Here is a 23544-nt window from a genome sequence, read left to right as displayed (position 1 = left end):
AACTTTAACCAGGGCAAGCAAAAAATTACTTTAGGGAAAAAAAGTGTACAAGTTGAAATAAACAAAAGGACAGATGATAGGTATATAAAACGCTAAAGAAAGACTACAGAGCACAAGTGGAGGATTGGGGCAAAAAGTGTCATTAGTACAAAAGAGCAACTGCATGGGCTCCTAGGTGGCTCAGTTAACTGTCTACCTTCAGTTCAGGTCATGATCCCAGTGGGATTGAGCTCCCTGCTCAATGCGGAGCCTGCTTCTCCCTCTCCCCCTCCCCCTATTTATGCTCTCTCTGTCAAAGAAATAAAATCTTATAAAAAAAAAAAAAGTGACTACAACTCTTCTGCCTTTCTGCTTGAAGTCTCTAGCTACTGCTGCAAAGTACAACTACTCCCTCTCTCAGTCATAGAATGAGAGACGTATGTCATTTTGGATTAGACTACTGGTCTATCCACAGACTGCTGTCTATAAAAGTTCCTCCAAAGTGCTTGCCCTCATCAAGGTTCATCTGTTCCATCAAAGGGTGCAGAAGATCTCTGATAATTCCTTTCGTGGGAGAGCATAGCAGTTGAACTCTGGGACTAAAAGATTAAGAATAGACCCTTACCCCTTATTATATTCTTTACTACTTTGTGCTATCATTTTGCCACTGAGCATGATACAAATATCAAATTTAAGTGTATGTAATTCTTTAAGTGGCTTGCAATTTAAAAGAGAACACAAGTGTATTTTTAAAAATAAACAATTCAGGGGCACCTGGGTGGCTCAGTGGGTTAAAGCCTCTGCCTTCGGCTCAGGTCATGGTCCCGGAGTCCTGGGATTGAGCCCCGTATCAGGCTCCCTGCTCAGTGGGGAGCCTGCTTCCTCCTCTCTCTCTCTGCCTGCCTCTCTGCCTACTTGTAATCTGTCAAACAAATAAAATTTAAAAAAATAAACAATTCAAACACATTGAAAAGTGCACATAAGGATAAAACAGACAAAATCTAGTAATTAAAACCTATTGAGAGAAATGTGTTCGCCCAATAACAATTAATACCCTAGTGCCCATACTCTGGTTTCAATTATTTCTCAATGAAAGGAAACAGGGCTTCTTGGAGAAAGAGAGTTCCTGATTCCAACAATGGCACAGGGAAAATTCAAGGAAAGTCTGAAATATGGACTGTGCCAGAAAAGAAAGATGGTATCAAAGAACTCTGGGGTTAGAAGGACACAGCAGTCCGCTTGAAAGGGCTTCCACTAGCCAAAGTCATGAAAATTTGAGCATCAAAATAACAATCACCACAATGAGTTGAAATAAAATACATAAAATATTGACAACAAAAACAAAAACAAATTCATTGGTCATATGGCACAAAACTCATTTTTCTGAGAATTGGTAAATAAGAGGGAAGAAAAATCAAGGCTTTATCCTGCCCTTCTTGTAGTGACTATACTTCGGGGGAAACAAACAGCTGATGAAATAAAGTTCTACTTGGTAGAATAATTCCAGTTCAGAAATTTGATTCAGAAAAAGAATCATAAAAATCACAATTTTGCCAACCATATGGAAACAATAGATCTAGACCATGTGCTCTTGCCAAAAATAAGAGCAGTAACAACAACATGAATCTCATCAAGGCTCTGCATCTACTACCAGTTCACAGGAAAAACAGAGGCTCGAGAAACATGTTAAAAGATACAAGTATGCAATTAGCCAAATCCAGAATTTGGACTCTTCTATCAAACTAAGAACTTCATTTCTTCAACAAATAAACGGCAACGCCAAAAAAAAAGTTGGGGGGAGGGGGAGTAGGAGGATGACAGAGGAACTGTGGAACTCTCAAAGACTAAGAGACTTAAGAGATATGTCAACCAAATGCAGTGTATGTGAATCTTGATTTGAACAAGTCAACAACAGGATACTGCTTTCAATCAATCTAACATTTATTGAGGGTATTGTGCTAAACACTTGACTTTTACCACTTCATTCTCACAACCAACCTATAATTTGTGTGTTGTTAATGTTCCCATATTACCCTTGGGAATTTGAGCTAAGTAGGTTCACATGGGCAGAAGGTGGTGGAGATGGTCCTCAGTTGTCACTTTTTTTTATCAACCACAAGTTATGTTTCTCTATATATTGTACTTCTGCTACTTCCCACTGGACAATGCTACAGTCAATAGCCAAAGCATGCCCCCCACAAGTCCTCCTCACTCAACAGTTACTTCCCTCCCCCTGACAAGGTCTCAACATGCCTCAAAGACAGAACAACAGGATATTTTTAAGACAATGGGAGAAATTAAACACTGGCTAGATTTTAGATGATAACTGAGAAATAATTTTGTTAGGTGTTTAAAACTACTGTGCTTATGTTATTTTAAAAAAAGGAGTACTTTACTATAAATTATAGACTTTAATTAATAATAATGTATCAATATTGGCTTCACCAATTATAACAAACATATCCCACTAACACAGCATTTAGTAACAGGGGAAACGATAGGTGGGGAGGGGTACTATGGGAACTCTATATTTTCTGTTCAATTTTTCTGTAAACCTAAAACAGTTCTACAAAAGTAAAGTGTATTAGTTTAAAAAAAAAAAAAAAAGCAAAACTGTGAACATGGGCTTCCTCTCCAATGAATTCTCTAACCCATTATTAAAACTGGCCACCTGAGGGGTTTCCACAGGCTTATTATTTCACTTTTCCAGTTATATAGATATCCCAAATGTTCCTAATGTTTAAAATAAACTACTTCTAATATATCCTCACAGCATTCCTTTTTTTTTTTCTTTTTTGAAGGATAAGTGGCTAAGACTTTCTAGGCTCCCACAGATGAAATTTAATGGTTTTACAAAATCACTGATCATCAATAAAGCACTCATTCGCAGGCAAAGTAGTATCTGTCAAATTTTGATGTATCTCCAAATACCCCCCACTCCAACCCTATAGACTCCCTAACTGGCTGGTAATTCATAACTCTACGAAATAAAGAATATTTTCATTAAAAAAAGGAGCCCTTATCTATTAAGTAGAAATACATACTGAAGTATTTATACATGATATAATGTCTACCATTTCTTTCTTAAATTCATTCATATCTGTTACAACCTTTTAAAGCAGAATATGACTTGAGCACTACATTTCCACTCATAAAACTTGCTGTTCTGAACAGCTTCACAACACACCTAAGTGGGCTTTTAATTGGCTACTCTAAACAATGCTCTTCAGAAAACAAACCCTATTACGTAATAACTCCCATCAAGTTGGTTCACTTTAACATACTAGTTTCTAGAGGCCTGGTGCACACAGTTGGTAACTACAAGGGATATAAGATTTTAAAAGTAGATCCTAGAAAGTGAAGTTGTTTTAACCAATATTTTTCTTTTAAACATCAAAGTGTAGCTCAGTGGGCGCCTGGGTGGCTCAGTGGGTTGAGCCTCTGCCTTCGGCTCAGGTCATGATCTCAGGGTCCTGGGATCGAGTCCCGCATCGGGCTCTCTGCTCAGCGGGGAGCCTGCTTCCCTCTCTCTCTCTGCCTGCCTCTCTGTCTACTTGTGATCTTTCTCTGTCAAATAAATAAATAAAATCTTTAAAAAAATAAAAATAAAAAAAAAAATAAAAAAAGTGTAGCTCAGTCACTTCAGTGACAAAAAAATTTGGTCTCACTAGGGAATCCACTTGATAGCTAAACACTTTAGCCCACACAGTCAATATTAGGTTATGTACACCTTACAACAAATGTTACCTTGTCCTGTTAAATAAGCTCACATGAAACCAGAAAAGAAAAACTGGCTGGGCTTTAGTTCCTAAGTATCAGCGTATCATAAGAGAAAGAAACCTTATCTTCCCCTTAAGCAGATGCTGTCATGTCATGCAGATTTTTAAAATGTTAACAAAAATAAAGAAAAATGTATCATCAGAGGGAATGAAGGCAAAGTATTGAATATAGATACAAGTAATTACTGGGATGGAGCTTAGAGCTTGGCCTACTTCTTCTACACATGACATGTCATCCTCTCCCTTGAGGAGTGACATCTCTTCTGGTCACAGCAGTATTACTATCATCAGCAGTGGGGTCATCTTCATTGATACCAAAACAAAGTTTGATCATCCCATAGATCCTGTTAGCATATGTCTGGGGATGTTCCAGAATGAAGCTGGAGGACAGAAGTGCAGTTTCATAGAGCAGGATGACCACTGGTCATTCTTGTCATTTTGCCTTCTGCCATGAGTTCTCGATCATAGAGTAGTCAGAGTTTTATCTGCAAGTGCTTCTATGCCGCCATGTAGCCATGGTTGAGTTGCCTCTATGGCTTGAGCCTTCATGATTCTTTCCTTATTTGCCATCCAGCCACATGTGCTTCTGACAGTACAGTATGAGGATGTCACCAATCAGTTCAACACGAGCACCTTTTTTATTTGTTTCTTCAAAATATCCTTCATGATTTTGCACAGATTTTCAAACTTTTTTTCTCTTCCTGTTTTTTTCTCTTCTTCATTTTCTGCAAGTTCTAAGCCCTATTTGATAACAGACACTACAGTCTTCCCCTCAAATTCCTTCTGCTGTTGGACACTATCCTTGTCAAGAGACTTGATCATATATACTTCTAGGCCATGCTTCCAAAGACATTCCACAAAGCCAAATTTGCTACCTGGTCCTGGGTCTTACCTGTGATGTAAAAGATATGCTTCTGGTATTCCTTCACTCTGGTACAATAGTTCTTGAGAGAAACTATCTAATGACCAGAAACAGATGTGTAGTATCTTAACAGCTCTGAAAGCTTCTTCTGATTTTTAAAATCCTCAGGTAATTCCAAGCTTAATAGGTTTTTAAAAATTTATTTATTTATTTGGTGGGCGGAGATGGAGGAGGAACAGAGGGAGAGAAAATCCCAAGCAGACTCCACTGAGCACAGAGTCTGATATGAGTTTTGATCCCAAGACCTTGAGATCATGACCCAAGCTGAAATTAAGAATCAGAGGCTCAACTGACTGAGCTACCCAGGCGTCCCCCAAGCTTAATATTTTACAGAAATGCTCATAGAGGTACCTGAGTGGCTCAGCCAGTTAAACATTTGACTCTTGATCTCAGCTCAGGTCTTGATCTCAGGGTCATGAGTTCAAGCCCAACACTGGGCTCCATGCTGGCTGTAGAACCTACTAAGAAAGAAAAGAAAAGAAAAGAAAAGAAAAGAAAAGAAAAGAAAAGAAAAGAAAAGAAAAGAAAAGAAAAGAAAAGAAAAGGGAAGGGAAGGAGGGAAGGAAAATAAATGCTCATAAAATTTTTGCAGTTCTGTCTTACGTCAGTTCAGTGAAGAGTTAGTTCTAAGAATCTTTTGACCAAATTCTGTAACTTTTATAAAATTCTGCTTTGCTGTAACATCTCATGGGAAATATTTAAAGGAAGATCCTCAGAGTACACCACACCTCTAATGAAATTCAGATAAATTAGGGATTAGCTCCTTGCAGTTATCCATGATAAAAACTCAGAGAACATGGGGTGCCTGGGGGGCTCAGTGGGTTAAGCCACTGCCTTTGGCTCAGGTCATGATCTCAGGGTCTTGGGATCGAGCCCCGCCATCAGGCTCTCTGCTCAGCAGGGAGCCTGCTTCCCTCTCTCTCTGCCTGCCTCTCCGCCTACTTGTGATCTCTCTGTCAAATAAATAAATAAAATAATAAAAAAAAAAACTCTGAGTACAACTTGATGTTGTTCTTTATCTTTGTTTTCAAACAAAACAAAGGCAGTACGACTTGGGACAAAAAGAAGGGATCTGAATTCCAACTGCCCTTCAATTGAAAAATGCTTCACTTCTAAGTGATCCTGCCACTCATCAGTCAAGCTCTTATAAAATTATCCATATTCTCCATTAATAATATCATCAGGATTTCTGGTCCAAATAGGCTTTGTCTTGTTCAGTTCTTGATCAATGTACTTCTCCTTGATCTTTTTCTTTTCTTATCACCAACCTTCCTTTCTTTCTCTACCTCATCAGAACCAACATATATTTCAGGTCTGTCATTAGACTCCTATTCTTTTTTTCCTCTTTCTTTTCTTTTCTTTTTTTTTTTTAGGTTTTATTCATTTATTTAAGAGAGAGAGAGTATGAGCAAGGGGAAGGACAGAGGCAGAGAAAGAAGCAGACTCCCCACTGAGCAGAGAGCCTGACACGGGACTCCATCCCAGGACCCTGGGATCATGACCTGAGCCGAAAGCAGACGCTTAAACAACTGAGCCACCCAGGCACCCCCTCTTCCTTTTCTTCAGCTTCATCATCATTGACTTCTTTATCACATTCCTTCTCCACAAAAAGAGTAATATATAGCCAATAAACTGGGAGTGTTTCTTCATAATCATCTTTACTCTTCTTTCTTCCAAGTACTCAGTTCAGTCTTCCTTCAGATGCAGGATAACCTCTGTTCCAGGACCCATGAGTTGACCTGTATCAGTCCTAACTGTGAACGATCCTCCTGCAGAAGACTCCCAGGCATACTGTTCATCATTATTACGTTTGGTGATCATGGTCACTTTCTCAGCAATCAAACAGGCACCAAACTGGCCAATTACAGAAATATGCACCAGCCTGCAAAGTTTCTAAGAACATTTTGGTTCCAGACCTGGCAATAGTACCAAGGTTACTGATCAAATTGGCCTTGGTCAGGCCAATCCTGGTATCCACCATAGGGAGGGTTAGATCTTGGCTGTTTGGAACATGGTTAATGTGCAGCTCTTACCCAGAATCTAACTTGCTGGGATCTGTCAAGTTTTCATACCTGATTTTGTTCAAAACATCTGATGAATCTGAAATAAGCTTCCTCAGAAAGATCTCTTTATTCAAGTAGAAAGAGCTGATGACCAGGGACATCAACTGAGTGATTCCCACCTGAAAGGTGAATGTCTCAACCACCTTCTCCTTCATCAGCTGGTCTTGGGTCTGGGTTTCCTCAGGTATCTCAGCTAAGGGACCACACAGGTTTCGTGATGACACAGCACCGGGACACAGAAGCCACTCAGCATTTCTTTTTAAATACTCCAGCAAGGTGGGAAAAAGTGTTGAAGGAGTAGCACATAGCTGCAATAAGATTGGCCAAGTGCTGATAACTGACTGAAGTTGAGTACTGGGTACAAAGAATGTTCTCTATATCAGTATTTCTATTTTTGTGTATATTTAAAGTTCCTCATAATAAAAATTAGGGAAAATGGCAAATTTAAGATTTGCCTGTCTTGCTGCAGGATTCTAGCTATGTATCAAATTTTTGTTAAGAATCCTTTTAAAAAGTGAGGAGTCAAGATGGCGGAGAAGTAGCAGGCTGAGACTACTTCAGGTAGCGGGAGATCAGCTAGATAGCTTATCTAAAGATTGCAAACACCTACAAATCCAACGGGAGATCGAAGAGAAGAAGAACAGCAATTCTAGAAACAGAAAATCAACCACTTTCTGAAAGGTAGGACTGGCGGAGAAGTGAATCCAAAGCGACGGGAAGATAGACCGCGGTGGGAGGGGCCGGCTCCTGGCAAGCGACGGAGCCACGGAGCACAAAAACGGGACTTTTAAAAGTCTGTTCCGCTGAGGGACATCGCTCCAGAGGCTTAACCGGGGTGAAGCCCACGCGGGTTCAGCGTTGCCTCAGGTCCCGCAGGGTCACAGAAGGATCGGGGGTGTCTGAGTGTCACAGAGCTTACAGGTATTAGAACGGGGAAGCCGGCTACAGAGACAGAGCCGAGGAGTGACTCTCAGCTCGGGGTTACCTTGAACCGGTCGCAGGCTCGGTCAGCTCGGAGCGCGGCTGGAGGCCAGGGTGACGGGAGTAATTGGGCGCTGTTCTCTGAGGGCGCACTGAGGAGTGGGGCCCCAGGCTCTCGGCTCCTCCAGGCCGGAGACTGGGAGGCCGCCATCTTCATTCCCGTCCTCCGGAACTCTACAGAAAGTGCTCAGGGAACAAAAGCTCCTGAAAGCAAACCCGAGCGGATTACTCAGCCCGGCCCCTGGTAAGGGCGGTACAACTCCGCCTGGGGCAAAGACACTTGAGAATCACTACAACAGGCCCCTCCCCCAGAAGATCAACAAGAAACCCAGCCAGGAACAAGTTCACCTACCAAGGAGTGCAGTTTCAATACCAAGGAGAGCAGCGGAATTCCAGAGGAGGAGAAAGCAAAGCACGGAACTCATGGCTTTCTCCCCATGATTCTTTAGCCTTGCAGTTAATTTAATTTTTTTTTTCTTTTTCAATTTTTTTTCTCTTCTTCTGCTAAAATTTTTTTAACTTTTACCCTTTACTTTTTTAACGTTTTTTAACTAGTTTATCTAATATATATATATTTTTTTCCTTTTTATATTTTTTCATTATTGGTTTTCTTTTTTTATTTGTTTCTTTTTTCTTTTTTCTTTTTTTTTTTTTTCTTTTTGAATGTCTTTTATCCCCTTCCCCACGCCTCACGAATTGGGATCTCTTCTGATTTGGCTAAAGCACATTTTCCTGGGGTTGTTGCCACCCTTTTAGTATTTTACTTGCTCCTTCATATACTCTTATCTGGACAAAATGACAAGGCAGAAATATTCACCACAAAAAAAAGAACAAGAGGCAGTACCAAAGGCTAGGGACCTAATCAATACAGACATTGGTAATATGTCAGATCTAGAGTTCAGAATGACGATTCTCAAGGTTCTAGCCAGGCTCGACAAAGGCATGGAAGATATTAGAGAAACCCTCTCGGGAGATATAAAAGTCCTTTCTGGAGAAATAAAAGAACTAAAATCTAATCAAGTTGAAATAAAAAAAGCTGTTAATGAGGTGCAATCAAAAATGGAGGCTCTCACTGCTAGGATAAATGAGGCAGAAGAAAGAATTAGCGATATAGAAGACCAAATGACAGAGAATAAAGAAGCTGAGCAAAAGAGGGACAAACAGCTACTGGACCACGAGGGCAGAATTCGAGAGATAAGTGAAACCATAAGATGAAACAACATTAGAATAATTGGGATTCCAGAAGAAGAAGAAAGAGAGAGGGGAGCAGAAGGTATATTGGAGAGAATTATTGGAGAGAATTTCCCCAATATGGCAAAGGGAACAAGCATCAAAATCCAGGAGGTTCAGAGAACCCCCCTCAAAATCAATAAGAATAGGTCCACACCCCGTCACCTAATAGTCAAATTTACAAGTATTAGTGACTAAGAGAAAATCCTGAAAGCAGCCGGGAAAAGAAGTCTGTAACATACAATGGTAAAATATTAGATTGGCAGCAGACTTATCCACAGAGACCTGGCAGGCCAGAAAGAGCTGGCATGATATATTCAGAGCACTAAACGAGAAAAACATGCAGCCAAGAATACTATATCCAGCTAGGCTATCATTGAAAATAGAAGGAGAGATTAAAAGCTTCCAGGACAAACAAAAACTGAAAGAATTTGCAAACACCAAACCAGCTCTACAGGAAATATTGAAAGGGGTCCTCTAAGCAAAGAGAGAGACTAAAAGAAGTAGATCAGAAAGGAACAGAAACAATATACAATAACAGTCACCTTACAGGCAATACAATGGCACTAAATTCATATCTCTCAATAGTTACCCTGAATGTTAATGGGCTAAATGCCCCAATCAAAAGACACAGGGTATCAGAATGGATAAAAAAACAAAACCCATCTATATGTTGCCTACAAGAAACTCATTTTAAACCCGAAGACACCTTCAGATTTAAAGTGAGGGGGTGGAAAAGAATTTACCATGCTAATGGACATCAGAAGAAAGCAGGAGTGGCAATCCTTATATCAGATCAATTAGATTTTAAGCCAAAGACTAGAATAAGAGATGAGGAAGGACACTGTATCATACTCAAAGGATCTGTCCAACAAGAAGATCTAACAATTGTAAATATCTATGCCCCTAACGTGGAAGCAGCCAACTATATAAACCAATTAATAACACAATCAAAGAAACACATCCACAATAATACAATAATAGTAGGGGACTTTAACACTCCCCTCATTGAAATGGACAGATCATCCAAGCAAAAGATCAACAAGGAAATAAAGGCCATAAATGACACACTGGACCAGATGGATATCACAGATATATTCAGAACACTTCATCCCAAAGCAACAGAATACACATTCTTCTCTAATGCCCATGGAACATTCTCCAGAATAGATCACATCCTCGGTCCTAAATCAGGTCTCAACCGGTATCAAAAGATTGGGATCATTCCCTGCATATTTTCAGACCACAATGCTCTGAAGCTAGAACTCAATCACAAGAGGAAATTTGGAAAGAACTCAAATACATGGAGACTAAACAGTATCCTTCTAAAGAATGAATGGGTCAACCAGGAAATTAAAGAAGAATTGAAAAAAGTCATGGAAACAAATGATCATGAAAATACAACGGTTCAAAATCTATGGGACACAACAAAGGCAGTCCTGAGAGGAAAATATATAGCGGTACAAGCCTTTCTCAAGAAACAAGAAAGGTCTCAGGTACACAACCTAACCCTACACCTAAAGGAGCTGGAGATAGAACAAGAAAGAAACCCTAAACCCAGCAGGAGAAGAGAAATCATAAAGATCAGAGCAGAAATCAATGAAATAGAAACCAAAAAAACAATAGAACAAATCAACGAAACTAGGAGCTGTTTCTTTGAAAGAATTAATAAGATTGATAAACCCCTGGCCAGACTTATCAAAAAGAAAAGAGAAAGGACCCAAATCAATAAAATCATGAATGAAAGAGGAGAGATCACAACTAACACCAAAGAAATACAGACAATCATAAGAACATATTATGAGCAACTCTATGCCAACAAATTTGACGATCTGGAAGAAATGGATGCATTCCTAGAGACATATAAACTACCACAACTGAACCAGGAAGAAATAGAAAGCCTGAACAGACCCATAACCAGTAAGGAGATTGAAACAGTCATCAAAAATCTCCAAACAAACAAAAGCCCAGGACCAGACGGCTTCCCGGGGGAATTCTACCAAACATTTAAAGAAGAACTAATTCCTATTCTCCTGAAACTGTTCCAAAAGATAGAAATGGAAGGAAAACTTCCAAACTCATTTTATGAGGCCAGCATCACCTTGATCCCAAAACCAGACAAGGATCCCATCAAAAAAGAGAACTACAGACCAATATCCTTGATGAACACAGATGCAAAAATTCTCACCAAAATAATAGCTAATAGGATTCAACAGTACATTAAAAGGATTATTCACCACGACCAAGTGGGATTTATTCCAGGGCTGCAAGGTTGGTTCAACGTCCACAAATCAATCAATGTGATACAACACATTAATAAAAGAAAGAACAAGAACCATATGATACTCTCCATAGATGCTGAAAAAGCATTTGACAAAGTACAGCATCCCTTCCTGATCAAAACTCTTCAAAGTGTAGGGATAGAGGGCACATACCTCAATATTATCAAAGCCATCTATGAAAAACCCATCGCAAATATCATTCTCAATGGAGAATAACTGAAAGCTTTTCCTCTAAGGTCAGGAACATGGCAGGGATGTCCGTTATCACCACTGCTATTCAACATAGTACTAGAAGTCCTAGCCTCAGCAATCAGACAACAAAAAGAAATTAAAGGCATCCAAATCGGCAAAGAAGAAGTCAAACTATCACTCTTCGCAGATGATATGATACTATATGTGGAAAACCCAAAAGACCCCACTCCAACACTGCTAGAACTTGTACAGGAATTCAGTAAAGTGTCAGGATATAAAATCAATGCACAGAAATCAGTCGCATTTCTCTACACCAACAACAAGACAGAAGAAAGAGAAATTAAGGAGTCAATCCCATTTACAATTGCACCCAAAACTATAAGATACCTAGGAATAAACCTAACCAAAGAGACTAAGAATCTATACACAGAAAACTATAAAGTACTCATGAAAGAAATTGAAGAAGACACAAAGAAATGGAAAAATGTTCCATGCTCCTGGATTGGAAGAATAAATACTGTGAAAATGTCTATGCTACCTAAAGCAATCTACACATTTAATGCAATTCCTATCAAAGTACCATCCATTTTTTTCAAAGAAATGGAACAAATAATCCTAAAATTTATATGGAACCAGAAAAGACTGCGAATAGCCAAAGGAATATTGAAAAAGAAAGCCAAAGTTGGTGGCATCACAATTCCGGACTTCAAGCTCTATTACAAAGCTGTCATCATCAAGACAGCATGGTACTGGCACAAAAACAGACACATAGATCAATGGAACAGAATAGAGAGCCCAGAAATAGACCCTCAACTCTATGGTCAACTAATCTTCGACAAAGCAGGAAAGAATGTCCAATGGAAAAAAGACAGCCTCTTCAATAAATGGTGTTGGGAAAATTGGACAGCCACATGCAGAAAAATGAAATTGGATCATTTCCTTACACCACACACGAAAATAGACTCAAAAATGGATGAAGGACCTCAATGTGAGAAAGGAATCCATCAAAATCCTTGAGGAGAACACGGGCAGCAACCTCTTCGACCTCAGCCGCAGCAACATCTTCCTAGGAACATCGCCAAAGGCAAGGGAAGCAAGGGCAAAAATGAACTATTGGGATTTTATAAAGATCAAAAGCTTTTGCACAGCAAAGGAAACAGTTAACAAAACCAAAAGACAACTGACAGAATGGGAGAAGATATTTGCAAACGACATATCAGATAAAGGGCTAGTGTCCAGAATCTATAAAGAACTTAGCAGACTCAACACCCAAAGAACAAATAACCCAATCAAGAAATGGGCAGAAGACATGAACAGACATTTCTGCAAAGAAGACATCCAGATGGCCAACAGACACATGAAAAAATGCTCCATATCACTCGGCATCAGGGAAATACAATCAAAACCACAATGAGATACCACCTCACACCGGTCAGAATGGCTAAAATTAACAAGTCAGGAAATGACAGATGCTGGCGAGGATGCGGAGAAAGGGGAACCCTCCTACGCTGTTGGTGGGAATGCAAGCTGGTGCAACCGCTCTGGAAAACAGCATGGAGGTTCCTCAAAATGTTGAAAATAGAACTACCCTATGACCCAGCAATCGCACTGCTGGGTATTTACCCTAAAGATACAAACGTAGTGATCCGAAGGGGCACGAGCACCCGAATGTTTATAGCAGCAATGTCTACAATAGCCAAACTATGGAGAGAACCTAGATGTCCATCAACAGATGAATGGATAAAGAAGATGTGGTATATATACACAATGGAATACTATGCAGCCATCAAAAGAAATGAAATCTTGCCATTTGCGACGACGTGGATGGAACTAGAGGGTATCATGCTTAGCGAAATAAGTCAATCGGAGAAAGACAACTATCATATGATCTCCCTGATATCAGGGAGAGGAGATGCAACATGGGGGGTTAAGGGGGTAGGAGAAGAGTAAATGAAGCAAGATGGGATTGGGAGGGAGATAAACCATAAGTGACTCTTAATCTCACAAAACAAACTGAGGGTTGCAGGGGGGAGGGGGGTTGGGAGAGGGAGGGTGGGGTTATGGACATTGGGGAGGGTATGTGCTATGGTGAGTGCTGTGAAGTGTGTAAACCTGGCGATTCACAGACCTGTACCCCTGGGGAAAAAAATATATGTTTATAAAAAATAAAATAAAAAAAAAATTTAGCCAACATATGGCATATGCAGAGTTTAACAAGGAAAGCCAGAAAGCACATATTGTGTCAAGGCCTAGAAAGTAAAATAATTGTGTTTCACATCTCAACAGAGAACTCTGAGAGAAACCATTTTATTTTCAGGTGCTGAATGAGAATAATTCCTTAATTGTATCTAGTATGGATGACACAAGGAAGAATACATATTGAAAAAACCACCATGAAAGGAAATGAAAATAAACTGTTACATAAATTGTCCACAAGGCTATAAACAGTTTAAGAGGCTATCCTGTTAGGTACCTGAATAATTCTTAACTAAATAAAGAGATGAAGAAGTTCTTTAATAAATGACTGATATTCTGGGAAATTATTTGAGTTATGCCTTGGATAAAAGTGAGCCACTACACTTGGAAGACCTAAAATACAGTGTCTGTGGGATTTCCATTATGCCTAGCACTACCACAAGTCTTCCACACCCTAGCTTTTAGTCCCATCATAGTGACCTATAAACAACCCTATAAAACTGTCTCCACAGCAGTGTAAGTTTTTCAAAGATAGTGTGGGTATTTAAGCTGACTATGTAGAACACAATCTGTAATAAATTTGGAGCTGTTTGGCCACTTTGAGAATATTCACAAACTACAATAGAACTTTTCATTTTTGTAGCAGTAATTGACACAAAAATAGTTTCATGTGGTGATGCTATATTCTTACAAGCTTTTTAGGAAAAATGATACAACAAAATATTTTCATCTCATTTGTTCTCTCTTTCTGGCTAATGTGATGATTAATTAAATCTTTGCTAGGGCTTGGAGTCTAACTGTGGTAGATTTTAATTTTCTAGTTATAAATTTGAAATAAAAGGAGAAACAGAAAATAAAAGAAAAACAGAAATAGAACATTAAGGTTACCAAAAAAAAAAAAAAAAAAGAATCCTTTTAAAAAGCATTGATGGTAGGTTCCTCAGGTACTGCAGAATTACTAGTGATCAGTTTGAAATCATTAGACAGAAGTTTGTTTTTTTTTTTCTCTTACACCAGCACTGCAAATAAAACTGTATTTATTAAAAAGACAAAAAAGAGGGGTGTGGTGAGATACAGCTCAAGAGTTCATTAAAATGGAGAAGTGAAGATAGCCAGGATATCACCCTAAAACATTTACTGAAGATGGGAGAGAAGAAAGATAAAAAAGAATCTAACAGCCTAGGGAGGCAATTATCCCCTTTGCTCCAAGTTTCAAAGCAAATGAACTGAAAGACAAAGGTCTGAAGACAGTATAGTCCAAATGGAGATAAGGAGGAAACACAAATAAATGGTTATATGGAGATGTATGTTAATAAAAAGAAAAGCTTATTAAGTTTTGTGTTTTTATGTACTAGGAATACTCTAGAGAATAATAACTAAGTGTAGAAGTACTACCTAACAGGCCTACAGACAGATGATTTAGTTGTTGTTGTTTTTTTCTTTTAAATTTTATGTAAATTCAAGTCAGTTAACATATAGTGCAGTGTTAGTTTCGGGGTAGAATTTAGTGATTCATCAGTTGCATGTAACACCCAGTGCTCATTCCATCATGTGTCCTCCTTAATGCCCACCACCCAGTTACTCCATCCCCCCACCTCCCCTCCAACAACCCTCAGTTTATTCCCTATATTTAAGAGTCTCTAATGGTTTGCTTCCTTCAGCAGTGACTAACACATTCAAACACATTTGTGAAAACCAAGTATGATTCAGGAGTCAAACTCGATTCAATAGAGAATAGTAAGATACATCCAGAGTGGTTCTGAGAGTTGTGGAAAGAAAGTAATCTGGGTAGCACCAAAGGGGAGGTCATTTAGAAGAAAAGATGAGGTAAAATGCTAAAGCCCTTACACTTTTCAGAGCCGATGAGAAAGGATCATCCTAGTAATCAGATTTATGCATGAGCTGAGGAAATCTAAGTTTAGCAAGTACAGGAAAGACTGAGAGAAAACTAAGAACTCAGGGCATTCAGGAAAAAACACTGTGAGAGTTTTGAAAAGGGGAACTGATTTATTACAAAGAACAAAACTTAGGGTTCTGGCTAAATTCACCATAGAATATTTTTTTTTATCTTGTCAAGAAGCAAATCCTGATATCACCTATCAAAAACATCAATTTAAAGATTTATTTGAGAGAGAGCGAGCAAGCTTGCATGCACAGGGGGAGGGGCAGAGAAAGAGGGAGAGAGATGACCCTTAGGTCACAACCTGAGCGGAAACCAAGAGTGTGATACTTAACCAACTGCACCACCCAGGCGCCCCTGTATATCAGTTCAAAACCAACCAATCCTTTAAAGAGTTAACCTCTGGTTATATATCTTCTCCTTACACACTTAGCCTTTTTATTGGGGCCAGTGAGTAAGAAGTCATTATACAAAAGGAGGCAAACCTAAGTCAGCCCCATAAAATGTTCTCAAAAAGGCCTAGATTCTAAAGCACCCTTACTCAAAATAAGTTGTAAGGCATTAAATATACAGAAGGTATAAGTTAGGAAGCCAACAAAAGAGTCAAGGGCTGCCTCACTGAAATACAGAGCTTGGAATTAAAATTAAAACTTCAAAAAAAAAAAAAAAGGCAAGAAGAAGAAGAAATACAGACCAGAAGATAAAAATCTGTTTGTTTTTGGAATGTGAAGAGCTGTGAGGACTAGGATGTAGTTATAAGCAGATAGGAGAAACATTTTAGTTAACAGTATAGTATGGAAGATAGAAGGAAAGACTTAGCATCCTAAGGTTTCCAATTCATCCATTAAAAGGTACTAAAGTTATCTTCAACCTTTATCCCATAGAATCCTGGGTAAATTGTGGCCAAAACAGGCAAGAGAACCTATGGAAAGGGCTATGGAGCTGTATTCTGCCTCACCTGGAACACCTCCTCAGGGCCAAGTAGGAGAAAAGTGAAGTGGCATGCTCCAGGCCACTGATGCTGACACATCCTTTTTAGGATCATCGTCTGAGAGTCAAACTGACCCCCTAATATCTGTGCAAACCAGGAACTGGTAGCTATAGCTGCACCTATTTGTGGCCTCTGTGTCACTGAGCTGAGAACAGCTCCAAAGAAATAGGGAGTAAGGAGAAAGGCTTAAAAAAAAAAAAAAAAAAAAAAAAAAGAGGGCGCCATCTTTTCCCCTATTCTTCCTTTTCCAGTTACATTTTTTCTAGTAGTGACAATAGGTTTTGATCTTTCCACTGCCTTCCTAATTTCCCATGTTTTGGGAAACCTAAGTTTGGGCTAAAAATAACTATTAAACAGATCTAGCATTTTATTAGCATCAGGCTCTAAACAAATGAGCCAACTGGTACAAACACCTGGGTAATGAGAAAGCTTAGGCAAAGGACAATGATTAAAAGAACAGACATTGCCAGAATACATAATACACATTTCATCAACTTAATACAAGCCAGTTTACTAGAATTCCAAACACCAGGAATTCACAAGGAGAGTACAATCACCCTGGAGACTACACAGGGTCCTAGGTCCTAGGCTACAAAGCATTTTGGGCTTGCTACTTCTACCAACTACAGTTATTTCTACTAATTCCAGCAACTTCTTTTGCTCTATATTAGTATTGAATTTTCTTCAGATACTAATGAATGTCCTATAACAATATCAAACATTCAAGAACTTAACAAGATCATTTAATGTGCTAATCACCCATTTAATTTTGATTCAGATACAACATTTAAAAATAAGTAATATCAGATTATATCATTAACCTGAAAAAACAAAGATGAATACAAACTAGCAATGCATTCAGGGTTTTACATCACTGGGTTAAAGTCAGAAAAAAAGTTATTTATCCTTGTAGTAAAAAAAAAGAACCCAAGTAGTAAAACAGATCTCAAAAATGACAACAGGGCCAGAAAAAGTTACTCTATGAAACTGAAGTTAAAGAAATCACATAACAAATACTATTATTTTTAATCCACCCTGCAGTGTGATTTGAAGGTTTCCTTAACGTGATTAAAGCATATTTACCTCCAACAACACAGGCAGAAACAACTCAGAGGTATTCATGTTTAGTGGTTTAAAAAAAAAAAGGTAAATTTTTACCGTTTGCCTTACAAAAACACTTTCTAAGGCAGAATGTTTCAGCTAATTCACTCTCTAATCCTTATTCACTATGAAAAGGAATTCCAAAAAAAAAAAAAAAAAGAAAAGAATTCCCACAGTCCAATTAGCCTAAGCAATTAATATTTCTACTACTACTAGCTAGTGATAAAATTTCAAAGAGAAAAATACTAAGCATTGTTTATACTGAGCTGACACCTGATTATTCAGTTAATAGAGGATGTAAAGACGTTCAGAAAGATAAAAATAAATTATAAACTGTCTGGTATATCATACAAAGCAGCTTACCTTGTAGTTTTTTCAAAACAGCCACCTCCATTTTCAGAACTTGTTTTGGTTGTTGAGCTGATTCTACCTTCAGTGCAACATTTTCCCTGGTAAGCATGTCCAAGGCATCGTAAATTTCTCCAAAGCCCCCACCCCCAATCTTCCTCAACTGCACAGGAAATAAGAACATACACACATACAATTACTAGAACATTCTAGTTGGAAATCAACTCATCTCTTATATTGAAAAAAATAATATATAATTTTACTATCCCTATTTGAGGACAAAAGATCTCAATATTGTTAAATTAATTATACATATGTCAAGAAGAAAACAAATGCCTAGAAATAGCATCAAAACCTTTTCTCACAGTTTTGCCCACAAAAGGTAATGAAATTATCTTAGCCACAACTTTAAAATTTAGTCTACAGCCAGCATTTAAAATGTCACAAAAAAGCATAGTATCTCAAAGTTTCACTTCCCACAAATGCCCCTCGACAACCAGATATGTTCTTTTAATTCTAAGGCAATCATTTGAAGACTTTTTAAACCATGAAATCTTTTTGCCAACTGAAAGCTTATCTGGAACCCAGCTGAGATGTGTATGTGGGGAGGTGGGAGTGGGGCAACCAGAGCCCAGCCCTCTCTGCACCACTTACCCTCCTCTCTGAGGGACTGAGCTGGCTCCAAAGAAGAGAAAAACTCCTGTCCAGAATATGCTATATAACTATATGCCCAAATAATATGCTCAAATACTAAACCTTAATCAAATAAAACACTTTCAACCAACACTTAATATCCTTCCTGATAAAATGTGTTTGCTTAACTGGGGGAATACCAGGATCTCTAGTATCATAGTATCATAGGCAAGTTCTCAGGTGTGACAACTTAGCCTGTAGAGCTACAACCACCAGGGTGGGTAATATATTTCATGCTAGATACAGCATGGAATTAGCCTTCTTCCATTTCCTGAAGGTCCTCTCCCTTCCACATTATCAAACATCTAGGATGTGATATAATGCCAGAAGTCATCACTAGAGGCACACAGTCCTAAATTCTAAACACCCCAGAGGACTCAGTTGAAGTTCTACTTCTTTCAGCACTGGGTCCGTACTGATTACTACCCCCAGGCTGATTTTTCTAACTTCTGAATTTCTATAGTTATTTGCTTAATCATTTAATTACTCATTTTACTAGGCTAAACACCTCAGATATCACTTATATTAACACACTGGACAGTTTTTTAACTTTCCACTGTCAATGTCCTAGCCCCCTACAGTGAAACCAAGCTTCTTCAGAGAGAGTCACTCTTTTCAATTTTTTTGTTTTCCCTATAGCGAGTGGCTAAGTGGTAACTACATAATTACTGCTAAACAACTATTCAATGCTTTGTATATGAGACATAATCCTTTATTCCAGTGGGTGATGGGAAAAGATACCATGAGGAGCTACAGTATGAACTCAGGATTAAAATAAAGTTCCAGAACTTCATTTCAGTTAAAAAGTTTTTTGTTGGGCCCTGAGCAATACTTACAATTCTTAACATTTGCCCATTAAACAAAGCCTAGTGTAACTTTAAAAACTCATAAACAGTACAAAAGGGACACCTCTCTAATTACAGACTGTACTGAGAGGTAGCTTTATGTTTCACTTTACGAAAAGAACTTACCAAATAACAGAACAAAAAAGCTACACCAAAGTAATGATTTTGCACCTTGGTCTATTCCTATGTCACTTCAATGATAGTGGAACATCAATATTTTTTTTACTGAGCTCGACAAAGCACTAAGACATCATTAATGCTTATAAGGCAAAGAGCTAGAGACAGTTTAGTATTGGGGGGGGTAGACAGATTAGGGAAAGTATAGAGGTAAGTGGCAGACTTTCTTTACCAAAGACGATATCAACAATATCAACAAAACCTTTGCTCTTCTTTAGTGTGACCCTGCCATTCACCCATCAAGAAGCAGAGTCCATTCCCCAACCTCTTAACTCTGGGTAAATCTTATGACTGCTTTGACCAGCAGACCACTAGCCCTGAGAATAGGCCTTAACAGCCTTGTCACTTCTGTTTCCTGTCACTCAAAAGCCAGCTACTATGTAAAAAGTCTGACCATCCTGAGAAGACACAGACCTGTGGAGAGATCCTAGAAAATAAGCTACTAGAGATGAAGGGGGGTGGGTAAGAGAACAAAGGACCTCCACGTCATCAAACAAGCCACTTGGGAATGGATCCCCTAATCCACACAATCCTGCAAGTACCACATGGTTAAGAGACAAACCACCAAGCAAACTCTTCTCAAATTCCTAACCCACAAAATTGTAAGCAAATTAAAAATTGTTTTAAACCTTTAAGTTTTGAGGTAGTTTGTTCATAATGATAGATAACCAAAACACCACCCCTAAAAATGGGCCTATGATTTCTTACTAAAATGCTACTATACCTCCCAATATATGCATGTTCCATACATATATTAACTCTGATTATCAGGACAGAGCAACTATGCCAGGCGTAGCTGCATTTGTCACCTTTTGATATGTCTACTGGAAAAAGCCAAACTTGATCACAGCACTTAATACAAAATACTCACCAAAGCAACACTCATTCCTGACTTACATAAAAGACTACTAACTGTTGGAATTTCCCTACATCAATCCATGATGACAACATGGTTCTTTTCTTATATTTACTCAAGTAAATTTTCAAAGCCTACTGAACTGCCTAACTGGCAAAACACTGTAACCCAGATACAATATTTGTAATTCTAAAGGACCAATCTTCTTTTTCTAATCTGTGATAGAGTAAGGAAACCACTAAAATAACTTTGCTAAACCTGCTAGTGGAACAAAACTATAATAAAAGATGGTAGCGATAAAATATATACTTAAATACATCTAAAACAAAAATTGTGTCTTTAAGAGCAGGAAAGATGATAGATTCCAGGTCTAGGGCAAGGAAGACTTCAAAAGACTTATTATTAGGATTAATTATTAGTTGAAAAGACTCAAGAGACAACATGAATGGTGTCCCCTAGTCAAGTGAGAAAATTTGGGGATCCATACGGATAATATCTACAACTAACTAAAACACTTAAAATATGTTTAAATCCATGAATTCTTAATTGTATATTTTTTAAAATCTCATTGGTAACTTTTGGAAAATGATATGGCAGCAATTCATTATTCTGAAAACTGGTAAATTAAGAAATTATGTACTTATTGCTTTCCTAATCAAAATGTATCTCAGTGTAATCAAATAGATGATGATAGGAAGTTTCTCTTTGTAGACATACTTCAACTAAAAATATGAAGGCATGACAGAATGTCACAATCTGTGATTAATAGACTTAAAAATGATGATCAGTAGTGCTAAAATGATAATGAGCTATAGGACAAACAATGTCTTAACAGGTAATAAGACATTCTGTGCCTCCTATTGACAGTTCACAATACCCTTTATGAAAAAAATGCCACCTAAATAAACAACCCTGAACTCAGATCTAATTGAGTCTCAATAGCAGTATGCATAAAACACAAGACAGTGAAACATGTTAATACCACATGGAAGAAATCAGAGAAATCGAAACTATGGGAAATTCTACAGGCAAATGATCTACTTTCTTCAATTAAAAAAAAAAAAAGGAAAAAAAGAAAGATGAAAAGAAATCTAGATATTAAAAGAAACTTAAGTGATGTCAACCAACCACAACACCCAGGCTTTATATGGATATGATTTAAACCATTAAAAATAATTTACAACGGGGAAATGTGAAAGTTAAAAGGATACTTAATATTAAAAAATTCTTACTTTTTCTTAGGTGTGATAGTATTATGATTACATTTTTAAAAGAATTTTTATCCTTTAGAGATACATAACTCAAGGATGTACAGAAGACATGCTAAGGTAAAAGATTTGCTTCAAAATATTCTGGGTGGCAGGTTAAAGAGAAAACAAGACTGACTACAGAATGATAACTATTTAAGCTGGGGCATGAGTACATTAAGGTTCATTAAATCAGTCTTGTTATTTTTACGTATGCTTATAATTTTCTTTAATAAAAGGTTCAAACATTTTTAAAAAAAGTTCATTGTATGGTATTTTTGTTGGTGGTGGTTTGTCTTTCCTAAGTACACTTTGATCTACCTTACTCAACATTAGTTATCAGAGATTAGGAACATTTACTACTATATAAAGCAAGAATTATGGTATAAACAGGATTTAATCATAGGAAGATAACTGAAAATATGCTTTAGGTATATAAGCAATATATTTATTATTTTCTATGGAAATGTTACTTTTATCAAGATACCAAAAATTATCCCCTGATATGTTCTCTCTCCAAGATGTGTACCCACCACTTTCCATCTTTCTTTGACCAGGATTCCAACACTGAGAATATCCGGTTGCTCTCCCCCTCCACTCATTGCAATTCACTGATGTGATAAAACGGCTACACAGGCATCCAGCTCCCAAGGATGGTTTCCATTTAACCTAAAACAAAGCAAAACAAAAAAACAGCAGCAGCATATCAGGGCTCATTAAATAACAAACATTCCAGGGCCAAGTAGCACTACTAATTCTATATATTAATTAGGTTATTTTGTTGGAAAGGGGGTAAAAACCCCACAAAAATCAGTTTCAAAATCTGTTTAGTGCAAAAAAAAAAAAAAGGTACTGATCTTTCCGTTACAGATGCCCATGAAATAGCTAGACACTACAAAGACATTATGATACAACACAGATATAATTTCAAGCACTAAGATTGCTAGACTGTAGAGCAAGCATGGTGTCAATGGCAACTGACCAAGACAGACCACTGTCTTAACTACAACAAATTGCTAAAGAAAAGGACATGGTACCTAACTTACTTACAACAGCTTATCTAGTTTAATAGGTTGCAACTTAGAGCTTAACATCATCCAGAGCTAATAAAATTTTAATATTACATATTGTATATAACGCATTCCAAGCGCATAGAAAATAAACACGAGCCGCAGAAAAGGGCACTTAATCAATTCCAATACAATGATACTTGAAGAAAAAGAGGACAGTAATATGTATAGCATACCTATAGAAAATGAAAATACAGCAGAAAAAGCTGGTCTAAATGAGAAGAAAACTGTAACTTTACGTTACAGAACAAACTAAAGAAACGTTTTCTAAAAAGCTTTAAAACAACATAAATCGTAATTAGAAAATCCTTTAGATGAGAAAGCTAGATAACAGGAAGACTTAAAAAGAAATCTGAGCTAACTCAGAAAAGGACCAGAAATGAAGACTCAACTAGAAGAGACGTAAGAGAAGACACCATATAAATAAGGGAGAAAAAAAGAAATAAAATGAAAAAAAAAATTAAAAAGATATTTAAAAATAAAACTGATAAGACAAAGTAAATACAAAATAGATATTCTAGGAGCCGCCCCCCCCCCAAAAAACCCATGCAATGAAATAGAATAAATACTAGCCACTATAATTCAAAAAATTTCTGGAAATTAAAAATAAAGGCTAAATCTATTTTTTTAAAAAGGCTAAATCTTCATATTGAAATGGTGGTATATCACATACCTGGGAAAACAACTCAGAA

The 23544-nt window shown here is 37.7% G+C and overlaps 1 protein-coding gene and 1 pseudogene across 4 annotated transcripts in view; both read right to left on the bottom strand.

The window, feature by feature from the left end:
* TTBK2 (tau tubulin kinase 2) overlaps nucleotides 1-23544 on the bottom strand; it is a 164533-nt gene that overhangs the window by 103710 nt on the left and 37279 nt on the right. For 2 of the 4 annotated variants that reach the window (XM_032856709.1, XM_032856708.1), the window contains exons 2-3: nucleotides 22316-22451; nucleotides 17980-18127 (exon numbers count right to left, since the gene is read on the bottom strand). In XM_032856709.1, coding sequence (XP_032712600.1) covers nucleotides 17980-18127; nucleotides 22316-22384 — 217 coding nt within the window. In that variant the 5' untranslated portion in view covers nucleotides 22385-22451. Of the gene's footprint in view, nucleotides 1-17979; nucleotides 18128-22315; nucleotides 22452-23544 lie in introns of those variants that run through there. The other 2 variants (XM_032856710.1, XM_032856711.1) reach the window with 2 other exon arrangements.
* LOC116867354 lies at nucleotides 495-7230 on the bottom strand (annotated as a pseudogene).

Source organism: Lontra canadensis, unplaced genomic scaffold, assembly GCF_010015895.1.
Source record: "Lontra canadensis isolate GAN:19392208 unplaced genomic scaffold, GSC_riverotter_1.0 scaffold12, whole genome shotgun sequence".
NCBI lineage: Eukaryota > Metazoa > Chordata > Mammalia > Carnivora > Mustelidae > Lontra > Lontra canadensis.
This window is presented reverse-complemented; position numbering and strand designations above follow the sequence as displayed.